This window comes from Aethalodelphis obliquidens, unplaced genomic scaffold, assembly GCF_003676395.1.
Source record: "Aethalodelphis obliquidens isolate GAN/ISIS:26980383/991018 unplaced genomic scaffold, ASM367639v1 scaffold2, whole genome shotgun sequence".
Classification (NCBI taxonomy): Eukaryota; Metazoa; Chordata; class Mammalia; order Artiodactyla; family Delphinidae; genus Aethalodelphis; species Aethalodelphis obliquidens.
In genome coordinates this window covers 9,032,807-9,049,658 of record NW_020837946.1, presented here as the reverse complement: position 1 = coordinate 9,049,658, position 16,852 = coordinate 9,032,807, and the positions used below count along the sequence as shown (strand labels likewise).

The 16,852-nt window shown below is 43.8% G+C and overlaps 1 protein-coding gene across 10 annotated transcripts in view; it reads right to left on the bottom strand.

Moving 5' to 3' along the window:
• Window positions 1–6,550: 6,550 nt before the first annotated feature.
• SP110 (SP110 nuclear body protein) overlaps window positions 6,551–16,852 on the bottom strand; it is a 39,597-nt gene continuing 29,295 nt past the window's right edge. For 3 of the 10 annotated variants that reach the window (XM_027118868.1, XM_027118892.1, XM_027118928.1), the window contains 9 exons: window positions 15,626–15,724; window positions 15,022–15,164; window positions 14,607–14,651; window positions 10,401–10,514; window positions 9,808–9,923; window positions 9,085–9,193; window positions 8,722–8,793; window positions 7,988–8,128; window positions 6,551–6,903 (listed from right to left, as the gene is read on the bottom strand). In XM_027118868.1, coding sequence (XP_026974669.1) covers window positions 6,790–6,903; window positions 7,988–8,128; window positions 8,722–8,793; window positions 9,085–9,193; window positions 9,808–9,923; window positions 10,401–10,514; window positions 14,607–14,651; window positions 15,022–15,164; window positions 15,626–15,724 — 953 coding nt within the window. In that variant the 3' untranslated portion in view covers window positions 6,551–6,789. Of the gene's footprint in view, window positions 6,904–7,987; window positions 8,176–8,721; window positions 9,194–9,807; window positions 9,924–10,400; window positions 10,515–14,606; window positions 14,652–15,021; window positions 15,165–15,625; window positions 15,725–16,852 lie in introns of those variants that run through there. The other 7 variants (XM_027118878.1, XM_027118901.1, XM_027118869.1 and 4 more) reach the window with 6 other exon arrangements.

The window sequence follows — 16,852 nt, the reverse complement described above, 5'->3', positions numbered from 1 at the left end:
TTCCTTGGATTTCATTATCTCAAGTGTCACTCCACAGTGGCAAAGTGAATAGTGTTTGTGCTTTTCTTTTTTTCTTTTTTTTAGAACAAGAGCAAGGGAGTTCGATTTTTATTTAATTAATTAATTAATTTATTATTAAAATTTTTGGCTGCGTTGGGTCTTCATTGCTGTGCCCGGGCTTTCTCTATTTGTGGAGAGCAGGGGCTACTCTTTATTGCAGTGTGCGGGCTACCCTTCATTGTGGTGTGCGGGCTTCTCACAGTGGTGGCTTCTTTTCTTGCAGACCACAGGCTCTAGGCTCTCAGGCTTCAGTAGTTGCAGCACGCGGGCGCAGTCGTTGAAGTACGCAGGCCCTAGAGCACACGGGCTTAAGTAGTTGTGGTGCACGGGCTGAGTTGCTCCACGGCATGTGGGATTTTCCTGGACCAGGGCTCGAACCCGTGCCCCCTGCATTGGCAGGCAGATTCTTAACCACTGCACCACCAGGGAAGCCCGCAATTAGCACTGTTAAAATGCTAAAAGACTGTTAGGTTTAAAATATTGACCATAGAATTGCAATTGTTTTAATTTAGTGTATTTAAGTCTCATACTAATGGCCTAAGAGGAAGAGTGCTTTCTGAAATACCTTCTCCTTTTTAAAATGATAAATAGGGAGGACAGAGCATGGATAAAGATATTCTTGAAAGTAAGCCCAGAACAAATGGATCAGAAAGATTTAATGGAGCTGAAAACAGAACCAGATATGTATACTGAAAAGGCTCAGTGTGCCAGGCAATATCAGTGGTAAGAATATTACACTGAATCCTATTCTGTCGAAAATAACTAAACACATAATTACAAAGATAAAGGGGGAATTTCATACGTTTTCACACACTAGCAAAGAAACAGAATTCTGACTTAACTCAGACATTAGAGTTGTAGAACAAAATGCTCAAAGACAGTGGAACAAAGTCTAAATCAATTTTGAAGATGAGAAGTTGTGATAAAATATATATTGTAGTGCACTATGTTGTTAGTTAATGAAAACAACAGAAGACATTCTGAGATATGCAAAGAGTCAGAAAACACACCAACCATGTACGCTTCTTTTAAAATTACTTAAAGATATACTTCAGTCAACAGAAAGATGGATCAAAAAAGGAAGTATGGAGATATCATGGCAAGAAAAGACCAGCGGGGAAACTTAAATAGTAAGAACAGAAAACATTAATATTGTTCTCATGAAATGGATTATCATAACACAAATTTTTAATTTTTGCTTTTGAATTACGTTATATGATATTTGACATGATTATAATTTATATATAATATAAAAATAGCAAAACAATGACATATAAATAATTGAATAAAATTAAAATAATTAATATAGAGTAAAAGACAGAAAAATTAATAATGATAATGAACATCCATATTATTATACAGTGGATAGACCAGAATTAGGGAGCTGGTGGGTATAAAAGTGACACACCTTGGCTTAAATATGTGACACATTAAAATATTTTATTTTTGGCTATGACATTTGAAGAATAAATTAAAAATACATTTGGAAAACTTGCAGGTAAATAGAAGAATTACTGTTACAATGTTTTCCAGAAAAGAAGATGAAAACAAAGAAAATGTAGACAAAAAATACAAACATATTCAAAAGAGAAAGAATAAAATGATAGAAATAAGACCAACTATAAACAATAAATGCAGTAGATGACTTTTAGAAAAATATAAAAGTGGAACTGATTCAAAAAGCAGTAGAGTGTTTTTCCTATGTTTTCCTCTAAGAGTTTTATGGTGTCTGGTCTTACATTTAGATCTTTAATCCATTTGGCTTTTATTTTTGTGTATGGTGTTAGGGATACATTTCATTCTTTTACATGCAGCTGTCCAGTTTTCCCAGCACCACTTATTGAAGAGGCTGTCTTTTCTCCATTGTATGTTCTTGCCTCCTTTGTCGTAAATTAGGTGACCATACGTGCGTGGGTTTATCTCTGGGCATTCTATCCTGTACCATTGATCTATATTTCTGTTTTTGTGCCAGTACCATACTGTCTTGATTACTGTAGCTTTGTGGTATAGTTTGGGGAAGTTGGGGAGCCTGATTCCTCCAACTCCATTTTTCTTTCTCAAGATTGCTTTGCTTATTTGGGGTCTTTTGTGTTTCCATACAAATTGTAAAATTTTTTGTTCTAATTCTGTGAAGAATGCCATTGGTAGTTTGATAGGGATTGCATTGTATCTGTAGATTGCTTTGGGTAGTATAGTCATTTTCACAATATTGATTCTTCCAATCCAAGAACATGGTATATTTCTCCATCTGTTTATGTCATCTTTGATTTCTTTCATCAGTGTTTTATAGTTTTCTGAGTATGAGTCTCTAGTCCCCTTAGGCAGGTTTATTCCTAGGTATTTTATTCTTTTTGTTGCGATGGTAAATGGATTGTTTCCTTAATTTCTGTTCTGAATTTTCGTTGCTGGTGTATAGGAATGCCAGAGATTTCTGTGCATTAATTTTGTATCCTGCAACCTTACCAAATTCATTGATTAGTTCTAGTAGTTTTCTGGTGGCATCTTTAGGATTTTCTATGTATTGTATTATGTCATCTGCAAAGAGTGATAGTTTTACTTCTTCGTTTCCAATTTGTATGCCTTTTATTTCTTTTTCTTCTCTGATTGCCATGGCTAGGACTTCCAAAACTATGTTGAATAAGAGTGGCGAGAGTGGACATCCTTGTCTTGTTCCTGATCTTAGTGTAAATGCTTTCAGTTTTTCACCATTGAGTATGATGCTTGCTAACACTCTTTGACATAAACCACAGCAAGATCTTTTTTGACCCACCTCCTAGAGTGACAGAAATAAAAACAAAAATAAACAAATGGGACTTAATTAAACTTAAAGGTTTTTGCACAGCAAAGGAAACCATAAATAAGACAAAAAGACAACCCTCAGAATGGGAGAAAATACTTGCAAATGAAACAACAGACAAAGGATTAATCTCCAAAGTATACTAACAGTTCATGGAGCTCAATATCAAAAAAACAAACAATCTAATTAAAAAATGGGCAGAAGACCTAAATAGACATTTCACCAAGGAACACATACAGATGGCCAAGAGGCACATGAAAAGATGCTCAACATCACTAATTATTAGAGAAATGCAAATCAAAACTGCAATGAGGTATCACCTCATACTGGTCAGAATGGCCATAATCAAAAAATCTACAAACAATAAATGCTGGAGAGGGTGTGGTGAAAAGGGGACCCTCCTGCGCTGTTGGTGGGAATGTAAATTGATACAACCACTATGGAAAACAGTATGGAGATTCCTTAAAAAACTGAAAATAGAACTACCATATGACCCAGCAATCCCACTGCTGGACATATACCCTGAGAAAACCGTAATTCAAAAAGAGAGATGTACCACAATGTTCATTGCAGCAGTATTTACAATAGCCAGGACATGGAACCAACCTAAATGTCCATCGACAGATGAATGGATAAAGAAGATGTGGTACATATATATAATGGAATATTACTCAGCCATAAAGGAAATGTAATTGAGTTATTTGTAGTGAGGTGGATGGACCTAGAGTCTGTCATACAGAGTGAAGTATGTCAGAAAGAGAAAAACAAATACCGTATGCTAACACATATATATGGAATCTAAAAAAAAAAAATGGTACTGATGAACCTAGTTGCAGGGCAGGAATAAAGATGTAGACATAGAGAATGGACTTGAGGGCATGAGGTGGGAGGGGGAAGCTGGGGCAAAGTGAGAGAAGCATCAACATATATACACTACCAAATGTAAAATAGATAGCTAGTGGGAAGCAGCAGCATAGCACAGGGAGATCAGCTTGGTGCTTTGCAATGACCTAGACGGGTGGGATAGGGAGGGTGGGCAGGAGATGCAAGAGGGAGGGGATGTGGGGACATATGTATGCATATGGCTGATTCACTTTGGTGTACAACAGAAACTAACACAGTATTGTGAAGCAATTATACTCCAATAAAGGTCTATTTTTTAAAAAAGAGCAGTAGAATATCTGAATAGTCTAATCACCATGGGAAGACAGAGAATGTGGTCAATATTATCTCCCCAAAGTACTCTAGTCTATATCATTTTAAGAGTTGGTTAATTTAAAATGCTGTAAACTATTTCAGAACATATAAAAAGGTATAAAGTTTCATGAGTTATTTTACCAAGCTAGGCTAACTCTAAATCTGACTATGGCAATATATGAAAACTTACAGAACTATTTCATTTATAAATACAAATGCAAAATCCTGAAAAAACAATCTCTGCAATAGTATATTGAATATATAACAGAAACAAAAATAAATTCCACTCAAATTTAGAATTCAGCTTAGTTTTGTTTTCATAGTGGTATGCGTATAGAAATTCTGAAACTATTATTGTTGTAGTTTAGATTTGGGCAAATGAGTAAACATACTGCTGGAGAAGAGAGACACAGGAAGGAAGGAAAGGAGGAAAATATGGAGGAAAATATGGAAGAAGCCTGTGGTGTTGGATGGGAATTAGAGGGATATAATATTTATAACTCATGGGATTATCAAGGAATGTTCTCTGTCCTGGGATTGGGGGACCTGGCAACATGCACCTCACTTGACTTCTGAATTGCTGTGGACCAGTGACTGCTATGTGCTACCCATTTCCCACTGTTTGAATGCAAGTGTCTGCAGTGGTTATTCTATATCATCATTATATTTGGAAAGTGGGGGAGACTAACTTGTCCGTCAATTCACAGGTCTTTGGTTCCAGAGGAGGTGCACCTGAGGGGACACATCCAATGAACCACATCTAAGGAAACTTATCTCATCTGAACCTGATTTAGATGCTGAGGTCCTGGACTTTGATCCAGTGCTGCAATGAGTGAGACTTCTTGGGGTGGGAGGTGGGCAGTGAGTGTCCTTTGCATGTGGGAAGGATGTGAATGGCTGTGGTCAGAGGGTGGGCTATGGTAGGGTGTTTCTGAAGACGGTGGCAACATTTCTTCCCAAGCAACATTCCCTTTGTAATGTGACTTTGACATTCATCTCATCAAGAGGTACAGCCTATGTCCCCTCCTTTCGAATTTGGCCCAGTGATCTGCTTAGACCGATGGGATGTGGCAGAGGTGATACTGTGCAAGCATGAAAGGGCTTAATCAATAAGATGTGGAGCAAAGATAAGGCATCCACATGGAGGACTGCCTGAATTGCTGACCCACAGAATAGTGAGCCATAAAATGATTGTTCCTTGAAGCCACTAAACTTTGGGGTCATTTGTTACACAGAAATAGGTAGCTAATACACTATATCAAAGAGTGCTGGGGTCATTTCAAAACAACTCAGGAACCAACTTGAAGAGATTCTCACTCCCTGAAGATAAGCAATTTGAGCAGCAATAAAGACGTTAACTGCAATGGTCTAGAGCATATTAAATATATTTAAATCCAAGAGCTCAAGATACGTTAAAGGAAAAAACCTCCTTGCCTATCTTTAGAGGCTATTAGGAAAACAGTTCATTAATCTGAACACTTTAAATAAAGATCCATCATTTATCTCGCATTTCCTATACAAACTGTATTTCAAGCTAACCAAATATTATCGAAGGGAAGCTCTTTGCAGAAGAATTCTGACTAATAAATATAGAATGAATAACAGAATCTAAATATCATCATTTTGGGGACTTCCCTGGTGGTGCAGTGGTTGAGAATCCACCTGCCAATGCAGGGGACATGGGTTCGATCCCTGGTCCAGGAAGATCCCACATGCCGCGGAACAACTAAGTCCGTGTGCCACAACTACTGAGCCTGCGACCTAGAGCCTGCGAGCCACAGCTACTGAGCCCATGAGCCACAACTACCGAAACCCACGCACTCTAGTGGCTGCGTGCCGCAACTACTGAGCCCGCACACCTAGATCCCATGCTCTGCAACAAGAGAAGCCACCGCAATGAGAAGCCCGCACACCGCAACGAAGAGTAACCCCCGCTTGCAGCAACTAGAGAAAACCCGCGCACGGCAACAAAGACCCAACGCGGCCAAAAAAAAATAATCATTTTGCAAACCCTAGTGAAATGCGTTTAGGCAATGAGCATCAGTGGCTACTAAAATCATTAGGGGAAAGGGTGATGTATAACAGATGGGTCAGGCTGGTAACACCTGAACCTGCTGGACGATCTTAACATTACAAATGAATACACAGCTCCCCTTGCGAAGTCTCTTTACTAAAAAGCCAAATCGAAGTACCCCTCCATCCCCCGCCCACCCAAACCTGAATCTAAGCAAGACTCTAGATCTAACTTCTACTTTACAGAAAACGCCAGGGAGAAAAAAACATGCCACTAAGGGGATGTAGAAAAATCCAGAATATGAAAAATGTTATTGGACAAAGACCCCAGGTTATCCAAAGAGTAGACAGCAAGGAAAAAAGGCAGTGGGGAATTTACAGATGAAAAGAGCCTTAAGAGATAGATTAGCCAAATTCAGTGTGTGGAAGCTGTTTGGATCCCAATTCAAACAACAGTTGTAAAAAGATTTATGAGACAATGGGGAGACTATGAACTGTGATGGGGTATTTAATAGTATTAAGCCAATATTTAATTTTTTTGAGGTGCGAAATATAAAAAGAAACAATAAAAGGCGGTGGAGGGTGTGACAGTGCTCTGAAGGGTCTGGATTTGAGTCAAGAGGCAGCCAATAGCATTCCAGACTCGTTGGCAATCTAAGGAGGGCCAGGGCCACATCATCTGGATCCTGAAGTTGGGATGCCTTAGTTCGTCCAGAACAGGATCAAGGAGGAACCTGGAAGCTGTTCTCACTGGCTTCATGAAAAAGAAGCACTTCTTTGAGGTCCTTTTCAAATTCTGCCTCTAAATCCAGTCCTACCTGAGCAAAGTCGGTGGCCTGAAAGAGAAAAAAAGCAAACACACAGAGGTCTAAGGACGAAGGATTAGGGCCAGCAAATCACTCGTGCTTTTTTGGAGCCCTGTCCTCCCTTTCCCGAACGCTGTTGTTTCCCCCGCCGTCAGGCAGAATAGGTGGGAAGACGCTGCCTGCCGCTCAAATGTTCAAATGCATGAGACCCTGCCTGGTTGTTAACTTAGACCTGACAGGCGATCTTGACCGATGAGCTGATTTTGACCCCTGCAAAGCCTGAGTTTGGTGCAAAACAGAGAAAGATAAAGCTTTTCTTGAAAGCCCAATCTTTGAAGAAAGGTTGACCCTTCTGTCCTCCAAGGCTAAGACTGTGCCAGGCATCAAGGGGCTCCCTGGGTTGACTCTTTCCCCTCCAGCCCCGTGGATGGACACCAGCTTACAGTGAACATGCCAACTTGTGGCACACAGGAGAGGAAGGAGGCTGGGTGGAGATGAGAATCTACCCTAGATGTGTCCCGAGAAACACCTGTATAAGTGAGAGTAAAAATCAGGGAAAACTCAATAAACTAAAGCTAAGAATGCCTTGGATCGCAAGGTAGCTCAACTCGTTGACTCTCCCTACTAACGAAGGATGGAGGCAACACCAGCTGGAGGCAAATCCGGATGTTCGAGTCCACTGGGAAGTTCAAGAGTAAAAATCCAAGCATGAGCATCCTGAATGTTTAATTTATTTCATTTAAGTTAATTAATTCATTTATTTCTGTGTTTCTGAGGCAGGAAGGACCATGGAAGCATGAACTGCCTTCCCCCTAGTTTGAACAGGGAGGCAGGATGAAATTGACTCCTCGGTGGGAGGAGCGTATCTTTCTGAAACTGAGGATGGATTTTTTTCCAGGCACCGTTTACAAGGATCCTTCCCTGTCCTGCTTGCTGTTCTTCCGGACATCCTCCTCTCCACCCCTGGGGTTAGGAGGCAGTTTCCTTCTACAATCCTTGTCTTTTTGAGCTCTCCCCGGGACAAGACTGGGTAAGCTTCTTGCAAGGCTCTGCTGCGCCAGAAATGCGGGGAAAGTAGAAAGCATGCGAAACGAAGGCAGGAAATGCCCTTTACCTTGTAAAATGTTTTATGGTTGCGAAATATCAGGCGTATGTCCCGTAGAAACCAGGCCACTGTGTACACTTTCTCAGCCAGCCTTTCCTTAACCAGGTCCAACCACATGGCTTCCCTAAAGGGCTCACCATAATCTCGAATCTAGCGGCAAAGCCATCAGAGAGGTGATGTTAGCATAGCCGTCATCGCTGAAATGGATCCAACACAAGCCTTTATTTCCAGGGTAATACTGATAATAACGTCCGACATCTATGTGCCAGGCATTGTTCTAAGCTTTGCCACTATATTAACATAGGATCTCCACAACAACCCTAAGAGATTGGTACTATAATGACCCCTGTTGTATTGATGAGAAACCAAGGGATGGAGAAGTTAAGTGACCTACCCAAGATTTCACAGCTAAAAACTGGCAGAGCTACACTGAACCCACAGTTCAAGTCTCCTGAGTCTGTACCCTCACCGCTATGCTCTCTCTAAGAAAGACATTCCCTCAGAAGAGAAGGAGAAACTGAGATACGGGGCAGGAGAAGCAACTCGTCTGTGTCCCAGAGCTGGGATGCGATGGGATGGAGTTTGAACCCCATTCAACTGTGGCAGTGCCACTCCAGAGTCTGCAGCGAAACCTTCTGTTCTCTGCAAATAGAGGTACCTGCAGGACGCATGCTCCACATTTCCAGAATGAGTTTAACGTCAGAGAGATGCCCAGAGGATGAGAAACATCTAAGAGGACTTACATTACATGGGGCCTCCGTGAAGAAAGAGCTTTGTGGATGACAGTAGGCTTTCAAGAGGAGAAACTCACATTTCTGTAAAGTGCGAAGAGGGATTTAAAGGGAAATGTTATTTGGAGAAAGTGAAGCCAAGCTTTTGCCCAGGTACCACAAACAGGGGCAGCAAGCACAGCGGACTTCCGACCCCGTTTGCCAATATGCACCATGATGGGGGCGGGGGGTTGAATTCTGTTTGTCCTCCATGTTTGGGCACTGAAGCTCCATCTTCTGAAGTGAGACACTGAAGGCTTCCTTTGGGTGCCCTTTCCTGGACCCTTTGCCTCTTTGAGGGGAAAGGGGTAGGCTTGGGGTTCCCATCCGACTCACCAACTGCTCCTCGGGCTGCATCTGCCTTGCCAGGACCCCAGATTCCCCGAGACACTGCTGGCTTCCAGAAGACTCCTTCATCCTGCAGAAGGTGCAACTCCACGTGCTCCTGAGGGGCCGGACATAAGTGAGCAAGGGCAAGGTCCCTGGAAACAGGCACCGTTTTCCTTTCGGGAATGGCTGATGGGTGCGGCCGGGGATGAAGGGGACACCTCCTAAGGGGGGGTCTCCCATCAAGGCAGCGACAAAGGGGTCAGTGTGGTGTCAGGGTAAGTGGTGGGCTCTCCTTCCCCCCTCAGAGCTGCTGGGAGAACAGGGAGCCCTGCCCACCAGTCCCAAGTATTGGAAACTGGGTCTTAAGCCCCTGGGGGACCCAGGCTCCATCAGCCTGTCGAGACCCTGGGGAAATGGGAGAAGCAGGCCACGTTTCCTGCCTTTTCTGAATACTCACGGAACACAGACAACTGGTGTTTTTCGTCCCTTACCCTCCTTGGACAGGAGTCTGGGTTACGAAACTAGGAAAGGCCATCTCCCGGAGGCAGTGGCAGTCAGGGTGGCCCAGCCACGGACTCAGACACCGATACCAGAGGGAACACAGGCTGCAGCCCCACTGGGCTGCACTGGGCCACCCGAGCCCAGGATGCTCTTCCACGTGGAGAGGAGCGACCAGAGGCAGAGCCTGGGCGAAGTGTACGCGCACGAGGCGGACTGCGTCTCACTAACCTCTTGGCCTCCGCAGGTGGGATGTGACAGTCCTCATGAAAGGCCCTTGGACAAGTGTCACAGCAGAGCAGCGGCCCCCCTCTACAGCATACCTCACATTCCCTGGAGTTTTCCTGCTAGAAAGGGAGATAATGCGGGCACCGCTGGGGTCAGAAGGAACCGCGGACACTGACACTGCGGGAATCTGGAACACGGCGTTCGGGTCCCACTAGACACTTCGGCCTGACCCAGTGGGGCGCGCACTGGGAACGCCCGCAGACGAAGGACCAGCCCGGCCTTGCAATCGCGGAAGAGCAGGCGGCAAGAACTGCCACATCACTGCGTGAAGCACAGATTGTCAGAGGTAGAAGGGGCTGGAAGGTCGTTTAAGTCCTTACTGCACCAAGTGTGGTCTAAGGACCAGCGGCATCGCGTTATCTGGGAGCTGGTTAGAATCGCAGACCTACTGAATCGAAATTTGCCTTTTAACAGGAACCCGGGGAGGGTTTGTAAGTACACGAAATTGGAGAAAACACAGCTTTGGGCAACTGTCTCATCTGACAAGCCTTGGAAAGGAGGAATGCTTTTTCTCTGCAGTCAAAGTAAATTAGTACCTGAGTTAGGTTGGCCCCGAGGCTGCCCGTGCCTGGGTCAGAGCTGTCCTCATCCGCTGTGCGCCGTGCCAGGCAAACGTGTTGGCAGCTCAGAGGACAGTCTCTGACGTTACGCTGACACACAGAAAGAAAGATATACAAAGACAGAGAGTTTCTGTGTAAATGTGTTGTTTTGGGGGCCTGAGGAACCATAGGGGTCTTTCTCATGGCCTTAAAATGTAGTAAATTCTACAAGTGATTTATGTGAGGAACACGGTCTTTACGGCTGGATATTCACAGGCAGGAACCCCGGTTCCGCTCCCAGCCCCACAAGACAGACAGTGCTGGGCTCCACGCGCCCAAGGGAACATTTTCTCTGCACTAAAGGTGGGAGTCAGGAAGAGGGGTCCTTCTGCCTTTGCCCGACTGTGATACTGTCCCCACCAGAAGGATGGAAGGTGGTCAGGAAATAGACCATCAAGAGCTGGAGCAAAGTCTCAAAGGGCCTGGGAATCAGTTACACCCAAGGAGAGAAACCCTGCCACTACCCTCAACCGTCCATAATACAAATAATGAGGACCTGGGCAAGGGCATAAGGGATGGACATGTTTTGTCCATTCGCAAAACTAGCCACTCAGCCAGAGTGAAAAATCTTCTTGATCTGGGACTCTGTTCACCTCTCTTAACTGGGGGGGCTTCCTGCTCACCCTCTCCACTTACTAGGCCCCAGGGACTCATAAGGAGGACTCCCTGATCCTGAATTTCAGGGAATCTTTCTGGCCTTCCCGTCCTGAACTTGTCAGTCTGCCTTTCTCCGTTCTTGGGGTTGACACTCTACGGCCATTCTTGCCTCTGACTGGACACGTGGCCTGCCCTGGTCCAGAGTACAGATGCCAGTTCCCAGATAGCCCAGACCGGCCCAATCCTCCTGGCTGAGACCCCGGTTGGGTCCAGAGCCTTGAGCACCATTGCTCAAGGAGTGAAAGTTTCCAGCACACATGATATGATAAAGCAATGGTAGAGAAAGGACATACAACCCCACAATCACATTCTGTAATAAAGAGTTTGACTCCGGTTTTCATGTTTGACTGTTGATGGCTTCAAGCCCAACTTCCCCTCTTGGCACATCTGGGCAAGGTGATGGGAAAGCACACGCCCTCCCTCCCTCGACCACAGTGAGAAGTTCAAGCCAGACACACCCGCCCCAGCAAGGGAGTCCTCACCTTGCCCCACCGGAATAAAACGTCGGGCTTCACCCTCTCTTAGCTCAAGCCATTTTCAGATCAGCTTGGGTGGCCTACCTTGCCTCTTCCCAGAAAGCCTCTGTATGTGGGTAATAAATCTTTCATTCTCTCTTAGTACATGTGTTGCATCATTGGTTTCACTATCTGAACCCACTTGGGTTAGCAAGCAGGAGTCTGGGTGACCACGCCCCCTGCCCAGTGGCCTTTCTTCTTTTGCTGTGGATTGCTAACTGGCTCTGCTCCCTCCTGGCTTACGCTTTGAGCTGTGTGGCTGGCTGCTGGGCCACGGCACTGAGGTTGCGGGCATCCACCATGAGGCACCATTCCCTCTTTCCAAGTTTAAGAACAGGCCAAATTGGGCAGTTAAATGGAGAAAAAGTAGAGATCATCACTCTTGCTCTAAATATATAGATCTTGTATTATAAGTTTCTATCCTCGAAGGCCTTGTTTTAATTTATACTGAGTTCTATTAACTATTTTAACAGAGAGGAAGGTCCATTTTATAAAGCTGATTGTGTCAAAGATTTAATTTTATTTTACTTTATTATTTGTTGGATCACAGCATCAATGCCCACTATAGGATATTTTAGGGCAATGAATGTTATGACCTCGGGGCATTTAGGTAAGGCAACAGTTTTGATGGTTAAGGTAAGGTATACCAGTTTGTCCTCTGTTACATGTTTGGTAAATACCCTAAGAGGATAGCGGGTACCTTGTTTAAATTTAGTGGCATACCGTTACTCACAAAGGAGCCCCACCCATTAAAGTCCCTATACCCAATATTATTGCAATTACTGATGCCATCCACTTAGCGAGTGGTAAATGCTTTACTGTCACAGATTTGGCTAATATGTTCTGTTCAGTGCTTATTTCAATAGCATCTCAGCTGCAGCTGGCCTCCACCTTTGCAGGGATACAACACGCCTTTACCTGGCTACCATGGGGTACCTCTACAGTTTTGCCATCACACACAGTCTCTGCAGGCAAAATTGTGACTGCATCCGACTTCCCCCGGGAGCACAGGTACGACACCACACTGATGACATCCTTCTCCTCTGACATACTCATTCAGAATATACAACTACTCAGAAAGGAACTCAGGGAAAGGGAAGGGTCATCACCCCACACGCAGTACAAGGCCCTACCAGCTCAGCAAATCTCTGGGCTTTGTTTGGTCAGCTCAGGGCTGCTCTATTCCTGACACTGTCAAGAAACGATAACTGACCCTCTGAATACTCAATCCCACAACAACTGCCCAACATTTTTACCCCTTTTGAGCTCTGAGGGTAACATAGTCCTCATTCACAGGTTTTACTTGTACCCATTTAAGCTGTTATTTGCACCTCAGCCCACTTTGAATGGGGACTCCTCAACAAAAGGCTCTAGAATTTGTCCAAAAAAACCCCCCAAAAAACAAAAGCAAAAACTATCAGTCCCCCACTACATGCCATTAGGGTAGCAACTTTTGGCTGCATACTCGGCCCTTCTGGAAGTAGAGGCTCTCACAGGCCCTGAGCTGCCCATTTTGCCTTGGGTCCAGGGAGCAGCGCCTGCAGGGCAGCCACAAAACACGTGCTTATAGTATTAGCATCAGATCTCTTGCTGGTACACATAAACAGAGCTAGACACCAGTGGAGACTGGGTATACTGCAGAGTGACAGTGACATGCTGAAAAATGTTGCTGGGGGAAAGGCCTGCACTGGTCCATTCATGATCAGAACTAAACTTTGTTTTCTTTATCTCAACGTGGCTCCTGATGGAGGGACTGAATGGTCAGGTCAAGTGTGCCCCTGGCTGTCATTTGCTGACTGGTAGCATTATGAGTAAGAAGGAACTACAATATTGGGGCCATTAAGGATCTGGATTTTAAATATCTTTATTTTGTTTCTGGTTACAAAAGTAATTAATGATCATTATAAAAATTCCACCTGTACAGAAATATATCATATGGAAGTCAAATGTACCCTGTAATCCCATCCCAGAATAACTGATTCTTTCAGATATTTTTTTAGTCATAGCCTTACATATTCACGTAAGCAATGTCTTTCCATACACGTTCTTTCCAGTTTAAGCTTCCTGAAGCTTTCTTGACCCTAAAACCCTTGGGTGGTTTTCCACTGACTGAAGGATGGGTCTATACCTGCAAACCATCCATTTTTAAAAAGTATTATTCTGTTGATGTATCAGTTCATTTTACAACACTGATGGACATCCGTATTCTTCCCTATTTTTTGCCATTACCAGGAGCCTCCCTAAACATACCAAGATATTTCAAATCAGCATGGAAAAGATGGTTTATACAATAAACAGCTTTGGGGGATCATTGCCTTATAAACTTTGAATGAATCCAGCCAAGTGTCAGGCTAACCTCCAGGGCAAGATGGGAGAGGCACCACTGCCTCTGCTGGAGGTTCATATCTAACGGGACTGGAAGTTGTATTTACGGAAGTAAAGACAGGTGGGGAGGGGCAGCGGGTAGAACCAATGGATGACTGCCATTTTCACCTGGAGGCAGGCTGTGCAGAGACAAAGCTCAGTTCAAACACATTATTCCATTCTGGTGCTACCAGTAATGAGCATGTTGAACTGAGGAATACTTGGAGTTCAATCAGCGATGATCTTCTTATTCTTTCTTATACTGTTCTTGTCTATTTCAATACCGTATCTACTTTTCAAACTAGGGCACTCTATTTCTGACGTCTTTTGTTGGTAATCATCCAAATATACAGATCTTTTCCTAAAACACACACTTTTGTCCTAATCTTTAAAGAGTTATTTGCTTCCCCTTCTTAAAATTAACTTTGAAAATAATGGTGGCATGTACATGTACCAGTGTGCTGAAGCAGTTGTCATGAAGATGCAGTGCTGAAACGGGAAGGTGACTTGAGGCTGGGAAAGTCGAGAACTCCCAGGCAAGCCTTGGGACACAGAAAGTCGGCAACATGACGACTGAGAATGTGGTAGAAGTTCACTTGCTATTTACCTCTCTCTTGAGACTTTTTCTCGGAGGACAGAGCAGAAGTCCTTTCTGAAAGAGAGGGTGGGTCAATGAATGGGGTTGTTCTCGAGGTTCTTCTTTGGTAAATATCCAAGTTTCCACTTCCTAATGAAACAAGACAGGTGTCTCTGTCTCCATCTAGTTTCCTTCCAGCCCACGCGCTCTGATACCACCAGGCTAAGCTTCTTGAATCCCTCCTTGCATTTAAAGTTCCCCACCATTAGCACCAATCTATGTTCCTAAATTTCTCACCCACAATGTTTTTCTATGATCGTTTAGCTTTTTCTCAGTCATGCTGTGGAAGCCTAATGGGAATTTCTTCACCCTTCTGATATTGAAATTCCACTCATCCTTCAAGGAATTGAACTCATCACCTATGTGTCCCTTGTTATTCCAATACCTCCAGCAGCTGTTCTAGGGTCTTTCCTCTACAAAGCACACTCCGCTTCCAGTTCTTTGATTGTTTCCGTTTTCCTTCAATTTCAAATTCTCTTGGTGTGAACCAAAGTCCCTTCTTGTTCTGAATACACTTCTCTGAGGAGCCTGTAAGGTAAAGACAGCCCATTCCTGGATCCACTTCCGTCCTCTTTGAATTCACCCTAAACCTCCAACCCCCTACTTGTGATGCTCTACCTTTCTGGGTCCAGAGACTCCCTGTGAGGTGGAAGCAGTAGCAGGGGAGTCTGATTCCTCCTCTCTCAGATTGAAGGAAGCCCTAAAACCTGCCCTACTGGTGAAGGATTGGGACAGAATTTGCCTTTTATGTGGCTAGGACATGTGTCACAGGGTCCATGGATGACTTCCATGTGGGAGGGGAGTGGCCTGGTCGTCAGATGTACCATGACATTGAAAAGGTTGAAAATTCCTTCTTAAAAAGCATTGCTTTTTCTGCAGCCTAGCCTGCAGGGTCCATGTGCTGAACAATGACACACGTGGATATTTCCTTCCCTTCTAGTGATTCCTTCATCTAGGGTTTCCAAAGAGCAGAAGATCGAGGAACTCACCTTGTTTCATTTTCTCCTTATATAAAATCCCCTTTGCCTTACCACAGGTCACAGGAAGTTTAGGAGAGTGAAAATCCAGAGTTTCATCTTCAGGTTTTTCTGAAAGTAGAAAAGAACAGATTAGCGTTCCTCAGTCTTCATTCTGTCTCCCTCATGAATTTTTCATGAATTCTAATAATAATAGTAATGATATATTACTATTATTACTAATAATAGTAATAATAATAACATGAGTGGCAGTAGGGAGCGTCCTCTGGTTAATTCACAGGAAGTCTTCCATTTTGAGTAGCAGATGAGATATGTGAACAGAGGGGTCTCTAATAAACAAAACTACCCCTGCCAACACTACATCAAATAAAATAATTTAATAAAACATACTGTGCTTCTTCAGTGAATGTGTTTAAATTCACAAATTCATTGACTATCACCTGAAGTTCCTTATTCCATAAGCATCCTGTTTATCCCTCTGTGCTGATGGGAGTTGCCTACCCAAAATATTTCTTTGCATTCACGTAGCTGGAGAAAATTTCTCTGTCTATGATTTTATTGCCTGATTCAAACCAAGATGGGGGTGAGTGAGGCAGTTATCACTGAAGGGATAGTGTAAGTCTTCATCGTTTGATCGTTCCCCTGCTTCTTCCTCTATGAGTAAAAGAAAACCCTGGAGAGCTCTAGACTAGTTTGCACATTGCCTATGGAGGGATTTGGCAACTCACAGCCCCTGAGTAAGGATCTGGGGTTCTGATTCAGGAGAAGGAATTGTAAAAGGGTTAACACAAACATCAGCAATTCCTGCTTCCCCTCCCCGCAGCCTCGTTGTGGGTGAATTCATTAGAGACAGACCACAGGAGCTGCTTCTTTTTTTTTTGGATTTTTTTTTTAAACATCTTTATTGGAGGATAATTGCTTTACAATGGTGTGTTAGTTTCTGCTTTATAACAAAGTGAATCAGTTATACATATACATATGTTCCCATATCTCTTCGCTCTTGCGTCTCCCTCCCTCCCACCCTCCCTATCCCACCCCTCTAGGTGGTCACAAAGCACCGAGCTGATCTCCCTGTGCTATGCAGCTGCTTCCCACTAGCTATCTATCTTACGTCTGGTAGTGTATATATGTCCATGCCACTCTCACTTTGTCCCAGCTTACCCTTTCCCCTCCCCATATCCTCAAGTCCATTCTCTAGTAGGTCTGCATCTTTATCCCCGTCTTGCCCATAGGTTCTTC